At 41.1% G+C, this 19624-nt stretch overlaps 1 protein-coding gene across 1 annotated transcript in view; it reads left to right on the top strand.

Annotated features, from left to right (window-relative positions):
• The window catches only part of PDE6A (phosphodiesterase 6A), a 110514-nt gene that overhangs the window by 15862 nt on the left and 75028 nt on the right, over nucleotides 1-19624 (top strand). The window contains exons 5-8 of the mRNA XM_036751076.1: nucleotides 3542-3616; nucleotides 9403-9467; nucleotides 15847-15913; nucleotides 16167-16214. Coding sequence (XP_036606971.1) covers nucleotides 3542-3616; nucleotides 9403-9467; nucleotides 15847-15913; nucleotides 16167-16214 — 255 coding nt within the window. The remainder of the gene's footprint in view (nucleotides 1-3541; nucleotides 3617-9402; nucleotides 9468-15846; nucleotides 15914-16166; nucleotides 16215-19624) is intronic.

Below are 19624 nucleotides of genomic sequence, written 5' to 3'. Positions count from 1 at the left end.
GTTCTTTCAGAAAAAGCAACTGTTGACTTAGTGAGTCCAACATTCAACTGCCTGATGTGGAAGATTCCTCACTATTCCAAAGAGTTATGGTTGCAGAAGAATTTAACTCTAGGCTTAAGCCTGAAAGAATTGCTTTTTCTGAACTCTTTCCTGGGAGAGCAACATCTTCGGAGGATGTTACAATGGAGTCAACCCAAAGGGAACAATTGAACCCTTTGGGGAGGCATGTTTACGATGACTTTAAAAAGACTGCTCCAGCTAGCAGTATGTTTATGAGGAAACTAAGTGAAGGCTTTTGGGCTGCCATTCTCCCAGGGCTTGATAGGCTCTCTAAACTGCTATAGTTTCCTTGTATATCCAGTATAGTATGGTCCAGAGCCCTGGGTTTGAAGTCAGAGGAGGTAGATTCAAATTCTGGCTCTACTATTATTATTTCTTGTAATCCTAGGCAAATCATGGTCTCTCTTTGGGTATCATTTTCTTGATCTGTAAAGTGAAGGGATTGGGGAGACTTGGGGGTTCTCAAGTTTTAACTCTATCATGCTTCAGAACTCTTGGAGGAACAGGAGATGTCAGACTTTTCCTTTAGATTTTCCTTCCATGGAAGGAAGCTAAAAACCACATCAGCATTCATCTAAGTGACTTGGAACCAATGAGAGGCCAGCGGAATAGCTGACATTTTTATTACTTTATGGTTTGCAAAACATCACCCCTACAACTACCCAGGGAAGTGTGTACTACAAGTATCAATATGCCTGTTTTTCAGATGAGAAAATTGAGACCCTAAAAGATTATGAATTTGCTTCTGATATGGCCCCATAAGCTACTATGTGACAGAGCCAGCATTCAAATCTGTCTCTCCCAAGTCCGAGTCTACTGCCCTTTGCCGTATACCACACATTCCCTGAAAGAAATTGGGTATTTGGCTGTACTTTCTGGTCTTTTCCATTAGCACAGCACAGCACAGCAGCCTGGATGCTGGCTAGTGGAATCTGTCTGAAGTCAACAATGAAGACACTCATGGTAAGGTTACCAGAAATGATGGTGAGAATTTTCTCCAGTTTGTATGTAAACAGAGACTGGACGCTCATAGCTCTGTGAGAACAATTACTTGCTTTGGTTTCCAGATGGCTCAGAGGGCCTTTGAAAACTTAGAGGAGCCCCAGTGAAGCATCAGAGGAGGTCTCTAGTGGAGCTGGCATATACACTTAAATAAATGTTGTTGTCATTTTAAATCATATCTCATCACCTCTCCCTTACAGCTATCCGAAGAGTGAACAGTATGGTAGCCTGGCTATATAGACCTAGAAATCAATACCTTAAAGGAAATTTGTCTGTCCTTTGAGAGACATAATAAATTATGAGGGAATCACAGCTATAAAATTAGCAGAAAATGAAGCAAAGGTGCTAGGGTCAAGCCAGTCTTAACAACCCAGCTCCCAGTCATCAACTAAGTTCAGTCAAGAGCCCTTTAGGGTATGATACATTATTGTGGGACTCCAGCCTTTGCTTATCACCACAAGCTATCACTAACTTTTCTGTATTCCAACTTATCGTTTCAATTTGGTCACTTATCAATTCAATTCATTCATGCATGCACATAGTATTTCTTATGTGTAAGGTACTGTGTAGACTAGGAGTGAATGTACTAATATTATCGGAAGAAGTATAACCTCTAGGGTTCTTTTGGATCTAATTCTATAACCCTATGAGCCTATGAGCAATGAAATGTTGTTTATCCTTCTTATTACCTGCCTGACTTTGACAAATCACTTTCTCTCTCTGGGTCTCAGAATACTCATCTATAAATTGAAAGGGTTGACTTGGAATTGTGTGAGAAAAGTCACTAAAATGTTCATAAATAAATAATACTCCGTCCTATTCACCACTATTGGACATACAAATATTGGCTTTAGAGTCAATGCACCTGAATTAAAATCCTGGCTCTACTACTACCTAATCATGTGACAGACAAGTTGCGTAAGAGACTAATCACTTAACCCCTTTGGGCCTCAATTTCCTCAACCATAAATATGTGGTTAGACCAGATGATCCCTAAGGAACTTTTTAGGTCTTTTCATATGATCTATATACACAAAGGGGTTTTAAAAAAAACCCTAAGGTGCAATGCATCAAAATATTTGTAACAGAATGTTTGTGGCAGCAAAATAAATAAATAAATGAATAAATGAATAAATAAATAAAGGAAAGTATGTGTCCACCAGTGGGGAAATGGCTAAACAAATTGTGGTATATGTAGAGATGAACTAGATAACCAATGGCTCAAGATGGGGGAGGAGGAGAGTATAGCTAGTTTATGAAATGGTGGCCTGGGGAAGAACTGAAGTAGGGAGAGATTGGAGGTCACAGTAAGGACAAAGAACAGGCTTGGGGTTTCAAGACAAAGGGAAAGATGAAATGACTACAGATTGGGATCAGATAAGGGAATTTCTGAGTTTATGAACATGGAAGTGATGCATTTGTGGTAGGTGCAAGACCAAGGGTATAATTGTAGTTGTGTATAAGGCGTAGAGTAGGGTGGAAGAGTAAGTCATATGAAATGAGAAAGTTAAGAAACTCTGAGCTTAGGGCATTTGAGGGAATAGCAATATGTATGTAGAAGTCCGGAAGTCTCCTAGTATGAGGATAGCAGTTGAGAAAGGGAGAAAGACTGTAAGCTAGGCATTAAATTCACTGGGGAAAAGCGGGGAGTTTCCTGGAGGTTGGTAGATAACGGCTACCAGAATTTTGATTGGCTGGTAAATATAAATTGAGTCTCCATCCAAGGAGGAGAGGTTGCTGAGTGATGAGAACTTGGAAGAGGCAATAGGGAGAAAGAAGTATTCCAATATCTCTACCTCAACCAGTGAGTTGAGGGAATGAGCAGAAGTGCATCTAGAGCTAGAAAAGATGTCTGGGAATCCATATCATCATCAAGGAGCTAGATCTCAATTGCGAACCAGAAGATTGAAGGAGAGGGAAAGGAAGATTTAAAATGAAAGCACTTTTCTTACTTATGGAGTAGGCATTGCAGAGAGCACAGTGAAAGGGATAAGGGAGTGAGACATTGGTAGGGGAAAGGGAAAGGGAGGGATTGAGTTAGGTGCATGGGAATAAGAGATTAGGCAGTGGGGAAGGAAGGGCGGGTTTGAATGAGGAAGGTGAGGGGTTCAGAATCACTAGGCTAGAGCCAAGTATGACCCTGTGGAAATTTGCTAATAACTGAGGAGTGAGGGAGGATAGGTTATCAACATTTTTAAGGGTTTGACCTCAGGTGGAATCCTCTGGAGGCCTTCGAGCTCATGGAATGGTGGTTTTCTCTTTCCCCCATGGCAGGATATTGGGCAGGACCTCAAAGGTCTCCTCCAACTCTAAATCTATGAGTAAAACACAGTTCTTGCTCTTTAGAAAAATGCATAGTTTAAAATGGGAAATAAACTACAAACATAAGACTCCAAATTCCTCTTCTTCATTAGCTTCCTTTCTGCTTTGGTATGTTAAGTGCCTCTTAATGTTGTCATGATGACTTTTTTCTTTCTAGGAATTTTTTGATGTGTGGCCAGTGTTGATGGGAGAAGCCCCACCTTACACAGGACCCAGGACACCAGATGGAAGAGTAAGCCGCTACGATTTTCAAATGTCCTTTGTCCTGGGAAAGAGATTCATATTCATATAGCCATTCCTAACACTTCATACATTATCTCATTCCATCCTCATTCATTTAGCAAATATTTATAAGGTGCCTACTATGTGCCATGTACTCAGCAAGATTCTGTAATTACAAAGATTAAATGAAACAGTCTCTGGCCTCCCAGAACTTACATTCTATCTGGGGAGATGGCATGTACACATATAAGTATATATGGAATAAATACAAAGTATTTGAGGGAGGGAGGGTGTGAGCAACTGATGAGATCATGTGGGAGGTGGCATTTGCTCTGAGCTTTGAAGGAAAATAGAGATTCTAAGAGATGGAGGTGAAGAAGGAATGCATTCCAGCCATGGAAACAGCCTGTGAAAGGCACAGATAAGGGAGATGACCAGTTTGTCTAGAATGCAAATTTCATGAAGGAAATATGTAGCAAGCCTAGAGAGGTAGTCTAGAGGAAGATTGTGAAAGATTTTAAGAGTCAAATAGCAGAACCTGAATTTTACCCTAGAGGCAAGAGGGACCCACTAGAGCTTCTAGAGCAAGGAAGTAGCATCTGCTTTAGGAATGTCAATTGGAAGTTCTATAGGGTGGGAGCAGGGGAGGAGGGGATTGGACTGGAGAGGGGAAGAGGTGGCGGCGAAGAGCCCAATTCAGGGCTATAGCTACAGCTGTGGTGGGAGAGAGCAAGGTTGTGCTTCAGGGTGGTGGGTGAGCGAGAGAAGGGACCAGATGTAAGATATGGTGGAGGAAGAATCAACATTTTCTCTATGGAGTAGGAATTCAAATGTTATTATGCCCATCATACAATTGTAGAAATGAAACTAAGGGTAGTTAAGGGATTTGCTCAAGTCACAGAGTCTGACCTCAGTTCAAGTGCTCTTTCTAGTTCACTGTGTTATCTTAAAAACCTCCTTGTTTTCTGGCCTCATTACACTGATACACATATTCCATGGTCAGCTCACATGCTCTGGAACAGAACCACGCACAGTAATAGTCGGAGTCAGCAGTTAACCTATAGCTTGGGTTTCAGTCTTACCTGGGAGCTGACAAGGCTTAAGCCATGGTTAGATTACAAAGAATCATAGCTCTAGAGCTGAAAGGGACCCCAAAACCACCTATTTCAATCCTTCTGCTTATACAGATAAGGAGACTGAGGCCCAAGGGGGTCAGGTGACTTACTCAGGGTCCCATGATCTAAGTAAGTAATAGAGATGGGATGTGAACCCATCCTCTCTAAAGCCAATGCCAGGATTCTTTCCCCTGAACCATTCAGAAGGGTGGCTTAAGTGAGATGTCTAAAGCTTTCATCTTCCCACATGCCCTCTCTTTCCTAGAGCAAAAGACTTCTTTTATAGGTTAACAGGGGAGAAATCAGCACCTTGTAAATGTCTGAGGCAGGTCAGTACAGTGGAAGGAACAATGTCCCGGGCGTCAGGAGCCAGGCGCTGTGAGTCCCTGGACAGCCAACAAGCTGTGAGTCCTTGGACAAATCTCTTTCCTCATCTGTTTCATCATCTATGAAATATGATCAGTCACTGAAGTATTTTGAGGCTTACAAAATCTTTTCCTCCCAACATCTCCGTGAAGTAAGCAGTGTGTTATTATTCTCCTTTCATGGTGAGGACTAGCGTACTGGACAGAGGACTGCTTAGGAATTAAGACCAGGGCTTCGAGTCTTCCTCTGAGTGACCCCTAGGTAAATTGCTTCACCTCTCAGAGCTCCAGGAAAATCTCTAAAATGATAAATCTCAGAAGAGTAGCTAACCTGTATTGGGAAAGGGAGTTTAATCACAGGATCTGTCCAGGGACAAAGTTAAGTGATTTGTTTAGGGTCAAGGAGCTAGAAAGTGTCAACTCTAGTTTTCAGATAGTTCTCATAAGTCTGGAACTTTATTCAGAACACCACATTGCCTGCAAGGGACAGAAGGAAATAACAAGGGAGGGTACTCTGTGTGTGTGTGTGTGTGTGTGTGTGTCTGTGTCTGCGTCTGTGTGTAAGAGAGAGAGAGAGAGAGAGAGACTGTGTGTGTGACTGTATATATGTAGGATTAGACTCAGTGTTTTCTAATGTGTGTATGTGAGTATGTGTGTATATGTGTCTATGTGTCTGTATGTAGGATTGGACAAAATGTTCTCTAATGTGTGAGAGTGTATAGGTATGTGTGTGTATAGGATTAGACTCAATGCTTTCTAATGTGTATATGTGTGTGTGTATGACTCTGTGTGTGTGTGTGACTGTGTGTGTTTTAGAGAGAGACTCTGCATGTAGGATTAGACTCAATGTTTTCTTATGTGTGTATATGAGTATGTTTGTGTGGCTGTGTATGTGTAATATTGGACAAAATGTCTTCTAATGTGGGAAAGTAAGTGTATGTGGGGTGGCGGGAGGGTGGGGTTGGACAAAATGTCCTCTAATGTGTGAGAGTTTTTGTGTGTACAAGAGAGAGAAAGAGACTCTGTGTGTGTGTTTGTGTGTATGTGTATGGTGTGCGGTTAGACTGTTTTCTAATGTGTATGTGTGTGTATAGGATTAGACAAAATGTCCTCTGTGTGAGAGTGTATGTGTATATGAAAGACTGTGTATAGGATTAGACTCAAATGTTTTCCAATGTGTATGTGCATGTGTGATTGGACAAAATGTCCTCTAATTAGTGAGCGTGTATGTGTGTGTGTGAGAAAGACTGCGTGCATGTGACTGTGTATGTGCATAGTATGTGAGTGTGTATGACTGAGTGTGTGTGTATATGTGTGTGTGTGTATATGTGTGTATATGCACTCGTGTTCATAGGACTGGATTTAACGTTCTCTAAGATCCCTTCCAGCTCTAACACACTGAGAGTCTTTGTCTTCTATTCATACTGAGAAGTCAGTTTGCCTTCACCCATCAGCTGTGACCACAATCCTTACCTGATCTTGCTTTCATACTGACCCCTTTGTACCTTCTTCCTCCTCTTTCCCCTATATTCCCCCCTTCTTTTGCTTCCTAATCTCTTTCCCTCATTCAAGATCGCAGAATTTAGTGTTGGAACATAACTGAAAAATCCAACTCCTTCATTTACTGATAAAGGAACTGACATAGAGCAGAAAAGTGATTTACCTAAGTCTTCCCTGTCTAGGGTGACAGAGCTGGGCTTCATCTTCCAGGGCTCTGTCACCAGACCCTGCGCTCTTTGCCCTATTCTATTTTCTAAGCTTAAACCAAAAATGGCCCTCTCAACTCTATTGTAAATTACCTCACCAATTAGTCATCTCTGAAGCCCTCCCCCCAAGCTGAAAATACTCTTTTCCTGCTTGAATCTCTCATAACACTTTATATGAACTTTTCTTTGTTCTTATTATCTAATCTACTTCACAAGCATTTGTGAGATATTGTATGCCCTCCCTCAGATTGTAAGCTCCCTGAGGACAAGGGTTTTGTCAGATTTCATCTTGTATCTAGTATAGTGTCTTACAGGTAGTGAGCTCTTAATGTTTGTTGATTTGAATTGTTAGAGACATCTTAAAGAGGAAATACAGTCATTTCCTCTTTTCTCCCAGCCCCTAACATATTCCCACCAGAATCACACCTTATTTTTAAGAGAGTATATACTTCTATGTAAGGGAGTTGTCATGAGCTGCATTTGTGTCTGATTTAAAGACACTTCTAAACTAGCCTCTTGACAGTTAACAGGAGTGCTCATTGACTACTCAGCCTTGACCATAAAATCCCAAGCCATTTCTACATGTTTGGTTTGGGTGGAACCTTGGCTTAATAACAGTGTATGAGGCTGCTAAGCCCCGGACCAAGAGTAATGTTTACATCTGGCACACTGCTCTCCTTGTCTTCTTCTATGAAAGCAACTTCTTCTGTTTGTTCAAACATTGATGGCTTCCAAGCCCAGTTAGGAAAGCTTTTGCCAGCATTTCTGCAAAGGGTGAGGATTCTTAAGTCTCAGAGAGCAGGGACTATCTGTTACCTAAATGCCTTCAGTGGTTCCCCCTAAAGGCTTCCCATGGGAGGACAAGTCAAACTCACCCTAGGGAATGAGCATTCTATCATGGCTGAAAAACGGTGTGACTCTAACTACCAACACTATTCTCTGAGCCACCAGAGGTATCCAAGGTAGGTCTCTTCATCCCACAGACTTCCAAATGTTCATACATTCATTAGATTTATTTTTTTAAATATATATTTAAAATTAATTTTGTTAAACATTTCCCAACCATATGTAAAAAAAAAAAACCTTTTAACATTCTTTTTATTTTTTAAATTTTGAGTTCTAGGGGCAGCTAGGTGGTGCAGTGAATAGAGCCCTAGAGTCAGAAGGACCTGAGTTCAAATCTGACCTCTGATGCTTATTACACGGGTGACCCTGGGCAAGTTATTTAACCTTTCCAGGTCTCAGTTTCTTCATCTGTAAAATGGGAGGTGAGGGGGCAGAGAGATGGATTAGCTAACCACTAGGCTCTGAGGTCCCTTCCAGCTCTAGATGTTATAGTCCTGTGCTCCTTGAGGAGGATGGGGAGGATGACATGGTCAGACCTGCACTTTAGAAAAATTACCTTAGCAGCTGAGTGGAGGGTGAATTGGAATGGACTTGAAGCAGGTGACAAGTTAGAAGGCTAGTGCTGACATCCCAGCAAGAGATGATGAGGGCCTGAATCAGGATTATGGATCTATAAGCAGAAAGAAGGGGCTTATACTAGAGATGGAAAAGGTGGGAATGACAGGATTTGGCAGCACATGTAGGCTGAGTGAGAGGGAGGAGTCAAGAATAACACTGAGGTTGCAGGCCTTGGTGAGTTGGAGGTTGGTGGTACTCTTGTTAGTAATGAAAACATTTTTTTTTTGGAAGGGGGAAGGCAAGGCAATTGGGTTAAGTGACTTGCCCAAGGTCGCACAGCTAGTAAGTGTGTCAAGTGTCTGAGGCTGGATTTGAATAGGTCCTCCTGACTCCAGGGCTTGTGCTCTACTCACTGCGCCACCTAGCTGCCCCTAATTCGGACATTCAAAACCAGGCAATGTTTGAGGGAAAAAGATAATGAGCTCAATTTTGGACATGTTGAATTTGAGACGCCAGTGGGACATCCATTTCAAGATGACCATAAAAGTCTCAACTTGGGTATTGGCAATGAGAGACCATTTTTTTTCAGTCCCAAAACAAGAAAGTTTAAAACCCATTTCTCTAGTCCCCAAAAGAATTTTCGGTCTTTTCTTGAAGTCAGGAATACCTGAGTTCAAATCTGACTTCAGACACCTACTAACTGTGTGATCCTGGGTGAGTCATTTAACCTGTTGGCCTCGGTTTCCTCATCTGTAAAATAGAGATAATAAAAGCTCCCACCTCCCAGAATTACTGTGAAGATCAGATGAGATAAGCATTGTAAGGTGCTTAGTACAATGCCTGGCATGTAGTAAGTACTCTATAAACATTAGCTCTTATTACTATTTCCTCTACCTTCTCCACTCTCAGTAATCTCCTGTCTCACCCCCAAAGTGAGCATACCTTGGACACTTTTTTGGCCTAACCCCTGTTGACACAACTATCATGTCTTCCACTCACTTGTTACTTAGTTGGCTGGTAGATCCATTGTCCACAGTTGGCCACTTGTTTTGCCATGCCTGGCTTTCATCAGTTCACTTTTTGGAAGCCATAGATTAAATAAGAAAGAACCAACCTCGTTCTACAGGCAGAGAATAGTTCCTGTCTCTTTAAAAGCAGTGCTTAAGCTCATGACTGTTGATGTACATTTTTCTCTCCCTTGCCCAGGAAATCAACTTTTATAAGGTCATCGACTATATCCTTCACGGGAAAGAAGACATCAAAGTAATACCGTAAGTTTCTCACGGAAGCACGTGAGCCATAGGAAGGGTTTCTCCAGTGTCAAAGAGGCAGGTTACAAATGCTGCCACGTATAATCTATGCCAATGAAAGAAAAAAAAAGAGGGGTGGGGTTATTGATGGCAGTATCCTATAACAGCTATGAGGAAAAACAAGACCCGGTGTGTACACTGCAAATATTTTTGCCTTTTTTGGTGTCGTGGAGCCCTTTGGCAGTCTGGTAAAGTGTATGAAAACATAATATGACAGAGAAGGCCAATTATGCTGAAATATAGTTATCAAAATTTTTTTTAAAAAAACAAGCTCACAGACCCCAGGATAAGAATCTCTGGATATAGAATTCTAGGCTTAGAATCAGGAAGACACAGGTTCGAATGTGACCCCTCATACTTATTAACTGTGTGGCCATGGGCAAATCACTTACTTTCTCCTAGACTCAGTTTCCTGACTTGTAAAATGAGGTCAATAGTATCTTTAGCATTCACCTCACAGGGTTGTTTTAATGATTGGGTAAAATGTGTGCAAGCCTTTCATTTTTTTCCCTGGGTTAGGAGTGCGGGAAGGCTATAATCAGGGGGGTATCAGTGTCCAGAGCTTTGATTTCAATGGCCTGGGGATCCTCATCTTAATGTACAGTCTTAGAGAGTTTGGCCACCTGGAGGTTAGTTCACCCACCTAGGGTCACACTCTCAGTATGTGGCAGAGGTATGACCTCAGCCCAGATCTTTCTGACTACAATAAAGCCATCCCCTCCCCTACCACTGCCACTACTACTAGCTAGCTAGCTAGCATTTATATAGCACCTACTATGTGCTAAGGACTTTACAATTATTATTTCATTTGATTCTTACAACAGCCCTGGAAGGTGGGTACTGTTATTATCCGCCACCATTTTGCAGTTGAAGGAACTGAGGCAGAGGTAAAGTGATCTGCCCGAGGTCACACAGCTAGTAAGTGACTATGGCTAGATTTGAACTCAGGTCTTCCTGACTACAGGCCCATTGCTCAATTCACCACCTAGCTACCTCAAACTGCCTTTCTTGTAGAATTTCTTCCATTCTGACAAATGTCAGCTATTATAATTACTTAAAAGCACTTTAATTATTTAAGCCCAGCAGAGCCCATCAGCTGGAAGGACATCACCTAGGTTAACCTCTCTCATTTTACAAATAAGAAAACTGAGGCCCAGGGAAGGGACTAGCCCAAAGTTCAACATTTTAAATCATTTAATAGCCTAAAGACATAGGTGGTAAGCTCACTAGTTTCCAAATGACACAAAGCAGGACACGTCTGTTACCCTATTGCGCAGTAGAATCCTGATCCAAATCGGAGCACAAGTGACGGGCCCAGCAGGCTCACTAATCAAATGGAAATGCATAGAGTGCAGTATGAAAGCTTACACTTTGAGAGTGCCACGCTCTCATGGATGTGGGCATTTTCTCTGATAATGTTGCTTGCAGCCCAATCATGACAGTTCATCCTGTGTTGCTCTCGTCCACATCCTTGGGTTTTAAATATTGTCCTTTTTGTTGTCATTTAAATCAATTTCCGATTTGGAATTGAATATAAAAATGTTTAAAAATAAATTTTTTAAAATCAGTTACGGAAGTACCGGATAGGGGAGGTGTGACTAGAAAATAATTCATGTGTGAAGAAAAGGCCCAGAGGTTTAGTTGTGCAAACTCAAAATGAGTTGGCAGTTTGACATGGCACTCAAAAGAACTATTGCCGCCTTACTCTGAATGAACAGAAGTCAAGTATCCATAATGAGGGAGCAGCCAAGGGGTGCAGGGCCCAGCCAGGAGTCAGGAAGACCTGAGCTCAGATATGGCCTTAGATCCTTACCAGCTGTGTGAGCCTGGGCAAATCACTTCATCCTGTTCTCCTCAGTCTCATTATCTGTAAAATGATCTGCATGAGGGAATGGCGAGCCACTCCAGTATCTTTGTCAAGGAATCCCCTAATGGGACCGTGAAGAGTCAGACACAACTGTAAGGACTGAGTGACAACAACAAAGTGCAGGATGAGGAAGGGAAGTGGTTCTATGAGCACAGGTGATATATTATTGCTTTCAAAGTTCATCTATTATCTAACACTTGTCCATAAGGTGCCTCATCTGTTCTCACACAACCCAGGGAAGGCCTGCCTGTAATTTCTCCACACTTTTCAGGGCTCAGGGTACACAGTCAGGTATACTGGAAAATCAGCCAGTCCATCTCATTTGTGGGGTTCTCTCCCATCCCTTACTGATCGTCCCAACTCTGCTTCTAAGCCTGACCCGCCCATAATTCCCTCTGCCTGGGATCGGACTTTGGCTTCCAGCATCCTAACACCAACCTGTGACCATTACTCAGATTTTCCTTCCTCCAGAGAGAAGAGGAGGTACCTTGTCTCTTTGCCCTCTCAGTCTCACACCAGAGCACACCTTTATACTATGCTGAGTGCCGGATCCAAAGGCAGAGAAATGAGTTTAATAATTGTCTTGTAGTTAACTTGCTGTGTGACTGGGGGCCTCAGCTGTCTTCTCTGTAAAATTAAAGGGTTAGATTAGGTTATCTCCACAAGAGCTTTCTGGTGCTAAGGTTCTATGACTCTGAGGTTGAATCTAAACAAATTGAATAATAATTACTTGCATGTCTAGAGCTCTTTTTTATCCAAAATTCTTTCATATCAGTCATTCCAACCAATTTTCACATCAGGAAAGGAATGCCTTACCTTCCACACCTATGTGATGTAAGCATTAATTGGAATGACTGATGTTAGAAGCATTTGGGGGAAAAAAATTGCTCTAGAAGTGCCAGTAGCTAATTGACACATCAGGAGATAATTTTCAAGAGCTCGTGACTTTCCTTAGGGACAAACCTAACAGGGTAGGCCTTAGACCATGTTGTCTTACCTCCTGAATTGATCCCCAACGGGTTCTCCCTATGCATTGTCAAACCCATTGGGTCACTGGCAAATGGCACATTGGAGGCAGCATTGTTTTTAGTTTGTTTTAAAATATTTATTGATAGTGTTTCTTTCTATATCACCTTCATTTCCAAATAAGTTCATCCACTCCTCTATCCAGAGAGCCATCCCTTATAACAAAGAACATAAGAGAGAAAGAAATTAGCTCAACAAAACTAACCAACACATCAGCCAAGTCTGATGGCTTATGCAATTCCATACCAACAGTCCCTCAGCCCCTGCTCCTGAAAGAATTAGAATTTCTTCCCTCTGAGCTCCTATAAGTGACATTTTAAAGATTATGGGAAAAGGGAGATATGTTACAAGGCTGGAGTAGGACAAATGTCTTGATTTTCAAAAAAGAGAATAGAACCATCTACAAACTATAGACCAGGAAATGATTTTTCAGTCCTGGGAAAATTCTAGAATGAATCATTATGGAAAAGATTGTTGACCATCTTGAAGGGAAGCAATGATTCCAAAGAGTCAGAGTGGCTTTGCTAAGAATAAATACATCCCGTCAAATTAACCTCATTTCTCCCCACCTTTTTTGTTTTTTTGGACAGAAGTACTAAACTAGTAGATGAGAGAAATTCTATGGATAGAGTTTACCTAGATCTTACTAAAGTTTTTGATAAAGTATCTCATATGATCCTTGAGGAGAAAATAGAGAGAGATGAATGAAACAAACAGTGAGAAGGATTCAAAACTGGTTGGATGGCTTCACTCCAAGGGTGAGTGTTAATGGTTCAAAGGCAACATGGCAAGGGGTATCCAGTGGAGTGCCCCAGGGATCTATGCTTGATCCAATATCGCTCAACATTTTTTATCAGTGACTTGGATCGATCAGTTTCTTGAATGGCATATCCATCAAGTTTGCATATGACAGAAAGCTAGAAAGGATAGCTAACCGACTGGATGACAGAGTCAGGATACAAAAGGATCTTGACAGGCTAGAGTGCAGGTATCACGTATGAGGCAGCGGGCCATATGGCCCACAACTCTGGGGAGTGGAGCCTGAACCAGAATGAAATGGAGTTGGGAAATATTTAACAAAATATGTATAAATACAATAGAATATAGATAATGTCAATATGTGGTTTTCTAAATCAATACGCAGCCTTCAGGGATTCTTGTGTATGGTTTAGTGGGCCCTGTTTCTATTTGAATTTGATACCACTAGGCTAGAGCACTGGCTGAAATCTAATAAGATGAAATTCAACAGGGATAAATATAAAGCTTCTCATTTGGGTACAAAAAATATCAACTTCAGAAGTATGAGATGAAGGAAGCATGGGTAGACAGCATTTTTTTCTGAAAAAAAGTCTGAAGGGAAGTTCTCTTTCTTTCTCACTCTGTCTCTCTTTTCCCATCTATATATATATATATATATATATATATACGTATAAATATACGCACATGTGTACAAATATGCCCACATTTATAAATATACATTTATGTATAAGTATACACATGCGTACATACATAGTTTAATAATTGCTTTGTCACTGACTTGCTACATTCAGTTGTCTCCCCTATAAAATTAAAGGATTAGACTAGATTATTTCCAAAGGGCTTTTCTGTGCTAAGCTATGTGTGCACGGACACATTTATAATCTTAAAACTGCTCTAAGACTTCCAGAACATCCTGTACATGTAAATTAGAGCTCAGAGGTAACTTCTGGTGCTGAGCCTAGGGTAGGTACCCTTTGCTCCTTGCTTTGTAACCTTGCCGTGGTTCAATATTAGGCAGAGCCAGACCACTCAATAATAGATTGAACTTCCCATTCTCTCATTAATTGATCACCCCTACTCTGGCTCCTCTAGGCTCAATTTTGGATTTGGCTATAATCTAGGACTTCCCCAGAAGAGGAGAAAGTACAAAAGCTACTCAACGTATCATATGAATTGGACATAGGACAATTCATTTTTATTCTCACACCAAAAGCAACGTTAAACATATGAGAATCAGAGTGTGCATTAATAGAATGATCCAAACAAGATTTGATACCATAACCTATTGCTTGCTATATTTCAATCTGTTGTGAGGCCAATATTTTAGCCTCATCAGAACACACAAAACAGTTGTGCAATACCGCTAGTTAGACATTTTATAGCTCACTTTGGCATTAGATATTATCGCATCAATTGGCCAAACATGATCTTTCTAGTAGTCTCTCTCCTGGATTTTCACGTGCTGTCAGTCAGCTACTGTTGCTGCCTGAGTGACCCCAACCACAATTGACCATTCAGGTGAGTACCACAGCCACTGGCTCACTGGCCTCCTTGGACTCATGGTTTTCTGAAATTAACCAGGGCTAATGGGAAAGAAAATATAAAAAATAAAAGTGATCTTAATCCAGTGGGGCATATTCTAACAGCTGTATCAAGGATAAAATATTTGTCACTGCCTCCACTCAACCCTCTGCATCTAGGTCCCAATAGTTCTCAAGCTTTGAAGCCTTAAAGGAAGAGGATGAATTTGGGATGGGTTGCTACTTTTTGAAAGTTAAATCTACTCAGTTCTAGCTCAGAACCCATCACAGAATTCATCATCACACTACAAAACCCGTGTATCACCGTGGCTTTATGTAGAATGTCAATACATTCCTTAGCTCCTCTATGTGTGTGTGTATGTGTGTGTGTGTATGTATGTATATATCTACACACATATATATACATATATACACATATATATATCATGTCATCTATATGATGTGCATATACACACCAATATGTGTGCATATACATACACACACATATAAAACCAGTCCTCTGATTTCATCTACTTGGGGGGCTCTTGGTGAGGAATTTCCTCCATCAAAGCAGGTTAGCACCTTCTCTGCATCTTATAAGGTTGTCTGGGAGATGGAGAGGTTAAGTAATGCTGCTAGCATCATGTGGCCAGTGTGTATCTGAGGCAAGACTTGAACCCAGATCTTCCTGACTGCAAGGCTCGTTCTCTATTCACCACACCATGCTGTCTTTTCAGTAGCAGTGCTATTAATTCCTCCACTAAATAAACACGGAAGACTCAGAATTTGGGCCAAATTGTTAAGCCTGGCCACATGCTGCAACTATACCTAGTTGCAGTTAAAACCCCTGCCAAGACAAGCACGGATATGCTGTACAGAATATTTAGAAAAATTATTTGGTGTGCATACTGTCTCTCACATACAACTGTTTCAATATCACATCACTGCGATATTTAAGGGGAAGCCTGTGCATTCAAGATAATGAATCACAAAAAAAAAAAAAGTTATTTGGAAAATAGCCATTTCTAGTTAAGAGAATAGAAGTATTTTCAGTCAGAAGGAAAAAAAAAGAGCAAAAGAGGAAGGAAAAGTACTGTACTAGGTTTTTTTTTTTTTTATCAGAACTCCAAACCAAAAGAGAAGTCAGTGTCTGCTTTTTCTGTTACAGGAATCCTGCTCCTGACCACTGGGCTTTGGTTAGCGGTCTCCCAACATATGTTGCCCAGAATGGCCTGGTGAGTGTGGGGTTAAGATGAAGGGACACCCCTCTCCAAAAGGAAGATGATTTGGGATCAGAGTGGGGAAAGCAATGGGGAGAGTTTCCCACTTTCCCTCAAGTATCTCAGTATCTGCTTACTTCCTCCTCTCTGTAGTATCCAAGAACTGAGACTGAACATGGGGGGTGAGCAAGGACATGGTTGCCTTCACCTCCCCAGTCCTCTCTCACGGGCCATCCAGGTTCATGTTGTTCCCCTTTGTGGTTTACAGATTTGCAATATCATGAATGCTGCTTCAGAAGACTTTTTCGATTTCCAGGTATGCCACTTTTTTCTTCTCCGGGAGAGAACTACATGATGATTTTTTTTCTAATAGAAAAATCAGGAAGATCTTTGTGAGAGGTAACCTGAAGACAACGCTATTGAGAGGTTATGTCAACAGAGCTGGGAAGAGCAATGACAGGAGCTGGCAAGGGAGTCAGGCCTCCTGAGGTTCCTAGCTGCTATCACTATCATTACTGTCAGTATCAACATTATTTTAGTTCTAGCTTGTTGTGAATCTCATGGTATTGAATGACTCTTTTGTGTGATGTGGTGGAAAGAACCCTGGATTGGGAGTCCAGAGACCCGGATTATATATCCTTTACAACAATTATGTACACAACTCAATTGCCCCAGTCTGGCTTTCGATTCCTCTCTCAACCACATCCTTCACATATCTGCCAAACTGATGTTAATAAAACACAGGTTTGGTTATGCTTCTCCCTTACTCAAGAAACTCGAGTGACTTCCTCTTGCCTCGAGGGTAAATGCAATCTCCTCTCTTTGGTATTCAAAGCACTTTTTGGTATGGCTCCAATGTATCTTCCCAGACTGACTTCCTAGTTTCCTCCTCCCTGCCCTTACCCCCTTCTCCCATTCATTCCCTATTTCAAATTGGCCTATTTCTGTTCTTTGAATATGACATTCCGTCTTCTCTCTCTTTGCCTTTGCTGTTGTTCAGTCATGTCTGACTTTTCATGATCCCATTTGGGGTTTTCTTGGCAAAGATATTGGAGTGGCTTGCTGTTTCTTTCTCCAGCTCATTTGCAGATGAGGAAACCAAGTTAAGTGACTTACCCAGAGTCACAGAGTTATTAATTGTCTGATGAAGGATTCGAAGATGAGTGTTTCTGACTCCAGGCCATCGCTCAATTCTGCCCTCTCTTTGCCTTAGTCCCCATGCCTAAATGATCTTCCCTCCTCACCTGTGCCAAGGCTCAGTTCAAATGCACCTCCTATAAGCTGCCTTTCCTGATTCCACCAGTTGTTAGAACTCTGCCCTTACCAAAAAAGAAAGGAAGGATGGAAGGGAGGAAGGAAGAAAGGAAGAAAGGAAGGAAGGGATAAAATTACATTCTATTAATTTTGCCTAGATTTTAAAATTTACTTATCTCAGTGCATGTTTTTCTCTTCAATAAGATGTAGGCTCTTTGAAAGGAGAGACTGTTTTGTCTAGCATTGTTTAGTACAATGCCTAACCTAATGGGCCTGAAGAGATACTTTTTTATCCTTTCACTTTTATTGCTACTCTTACTTTCCCATGCCATTTTTATTTTGATTTTTTAACTTATTTTTTATTTTTAGTTTACAACACTCAGTTCCACAAGTTTTTGAGTTCCAAATTTTGTTCCCTCCCTCCCCTACCCCTTTTCCCCCCAAGACAGCATGTAATCCAATAAAAGTTCTACATATACCTTCACATTAAACTTATTTTCACAATAGTCAAGTTGTAAAGAAGAATTATAACCAGTGGAATGAGCCATGAGAAAGAAGAAACAAAACCAAAAAAGAAAAAAAAGAGAGAGAGCAAATAGTTTGCTTCAATCTGCATTCAGACTCCCTAATTCTTTCTCTGGATAGTCATAGCTTTTTCCATGAGTCTTTTGGAGCTGTCTTAGAACCTTGCATTGTTGAGAAGAACCAAATCTATCAAAGTCAGTCATCACAGATACCGTGTGTCTGTAATTGTGTATAATGTTCTCCTGGTTCTGCTCCCCTCACTCAGCACTATATCATGCGGGTCTTTCCCGGTCATTATGAAATCAATCTGCTCCTCATTTCTTATAGCACAATACTATTCCATTACATTCATATACCACAACTTGTTTAGCCTTTCCCCATTGATGGGCATGCCCTTGATTCTTTGCCACCACAAAAAGAGCTGCTATAAATATTTTTGTACAAACAGGCTAAATAGATACTTTTAAAATCTTAATTAAATTTCATTCTCTGAAAAGAAGAGTAGTGTTGTGTGGGGTGGCAAGACCACCCAAGGACCCCAATAATTGACAGAGGCTTCTCAGGTAGGGACAGAAAAGGAATTAATCTTTATTTGACAAATCTTGTGAGATTTGGGCATCGCCTCCACTAGGATGGACTAATGGAGGGACATGAATTACGAAAGGCAAGATACCAATTTATATCCTGATGCAGAAAGATTCCCACCCACCACTATCCCCCCTCTCCATTGGCTGGGAGGCGGGCTTACAATCTAGGCACAAAAAGCGAGACAAAGAACCAGGAAAGCAAGCACAGCCAATCTAAGGTAAAGAGGAGGAACGAGGGAGGAATGAGGGGAGTCTTCCTGGATTTGGTAACAACTCTGTGTTAGCATGGAGAGAGAGAGAGAGAGAGAGAGAGACAGAGAGAGAGAGGCACTTATTGCACCAGGCCCCGAATTCCTGAGAGTTAGGTAATCACATTCCTACAAGGTTAAATCCGAAGGTCTATTCCATCCTCTCACTGCCCCAGCTTATTCCAGAAATAATTCTTATATTTTCTCTCTCTGTGAAGTCTTCACAACAATTATCTCCCACTCCATGTGGATTAAATTGTCTACAAAACATCTATTCTTCTAGCTCTAAAATTCAGTGAGTATATGGACAGTAAAGGGACTGACCTCGATTAGCAGATAAAGATCTGTAGAAAATAATAAAGAAACAAATAGAGAATACAATAAGGTAACAAATAGAGACTTTCTACGTATTAGTTTTTTATGGATCTTAAAAGTTATTTTAATACTATAATGATGTTCCAATAAACCCTGCCACTCCTCCAGTTGAATCTTCCCATGTGACAAAGAAAATGTTTAAGCAAAATTCAACCATTAAGGTTATCTTATCTGATAGTTTAATAGATGTTTGTTGTTTGACTCATTAATAGTTTATGTACCTTTCCACACCTAATAGTCCCACAGTCTCTACTGAGACAGGAAAGGTATGGCCCTCTAAGGGTGTGCCTCAAGTTTCATTAGGTACACCTTGAAAGCTCTTCCCACACTCTTCAGATTTCTGCATTCCCCATCTTCCCCCAGCTGCTGTCTGTGGCCTGCTGTGAACGTAATAATAGCAGCTCTGTCTTTGGAGGTGCAGAGCCTTCTGAGTCCTGAATTAGTAAAGGAAGAGGAGAATGAGGAGGGATGGGAGAGGAATCCCAAGACCCAGGTAATGCCCCCACCCTTATGTCATTTGAAACATCCAGTTTGCTCTGTGTCATGGACAACAACAACAAATTGGTTAATTAAATTAATCTGAGTTCAGCTGGGCGGTGCAGTGGATAGATCTAAGAAGTACTAGCTATGTGACTGCTGTTTGCCTCAGTTTCCTCATATGTAAAATGGGGATAATAATAGCACCTACATCCCAGGAACAAATGAGATAATCTTTGTAAAGTGCTCAGCACAGTGCC

The sequence above is a fragment of the Trichosurus vulpecula genome, chromosome 3, assembly GCF_011100635.1.
Source record: "Trichosurus vulpecula isolate mTriVul1 chromosome 3, mTriVul1.pri, whole genome shotgun sequence".
Classification (NCBI taxonomy): Eukaryota; Metazoa; Chordata; class Mammalia; order Diprotodontia; family Phalangeridae; genus Trichosurus; species Trichosurus vulpecula.
Note: the sequence above shows the minus strand (reverse complement) of the source record. Positions and strands in the feature narration are given on the sequence as shown.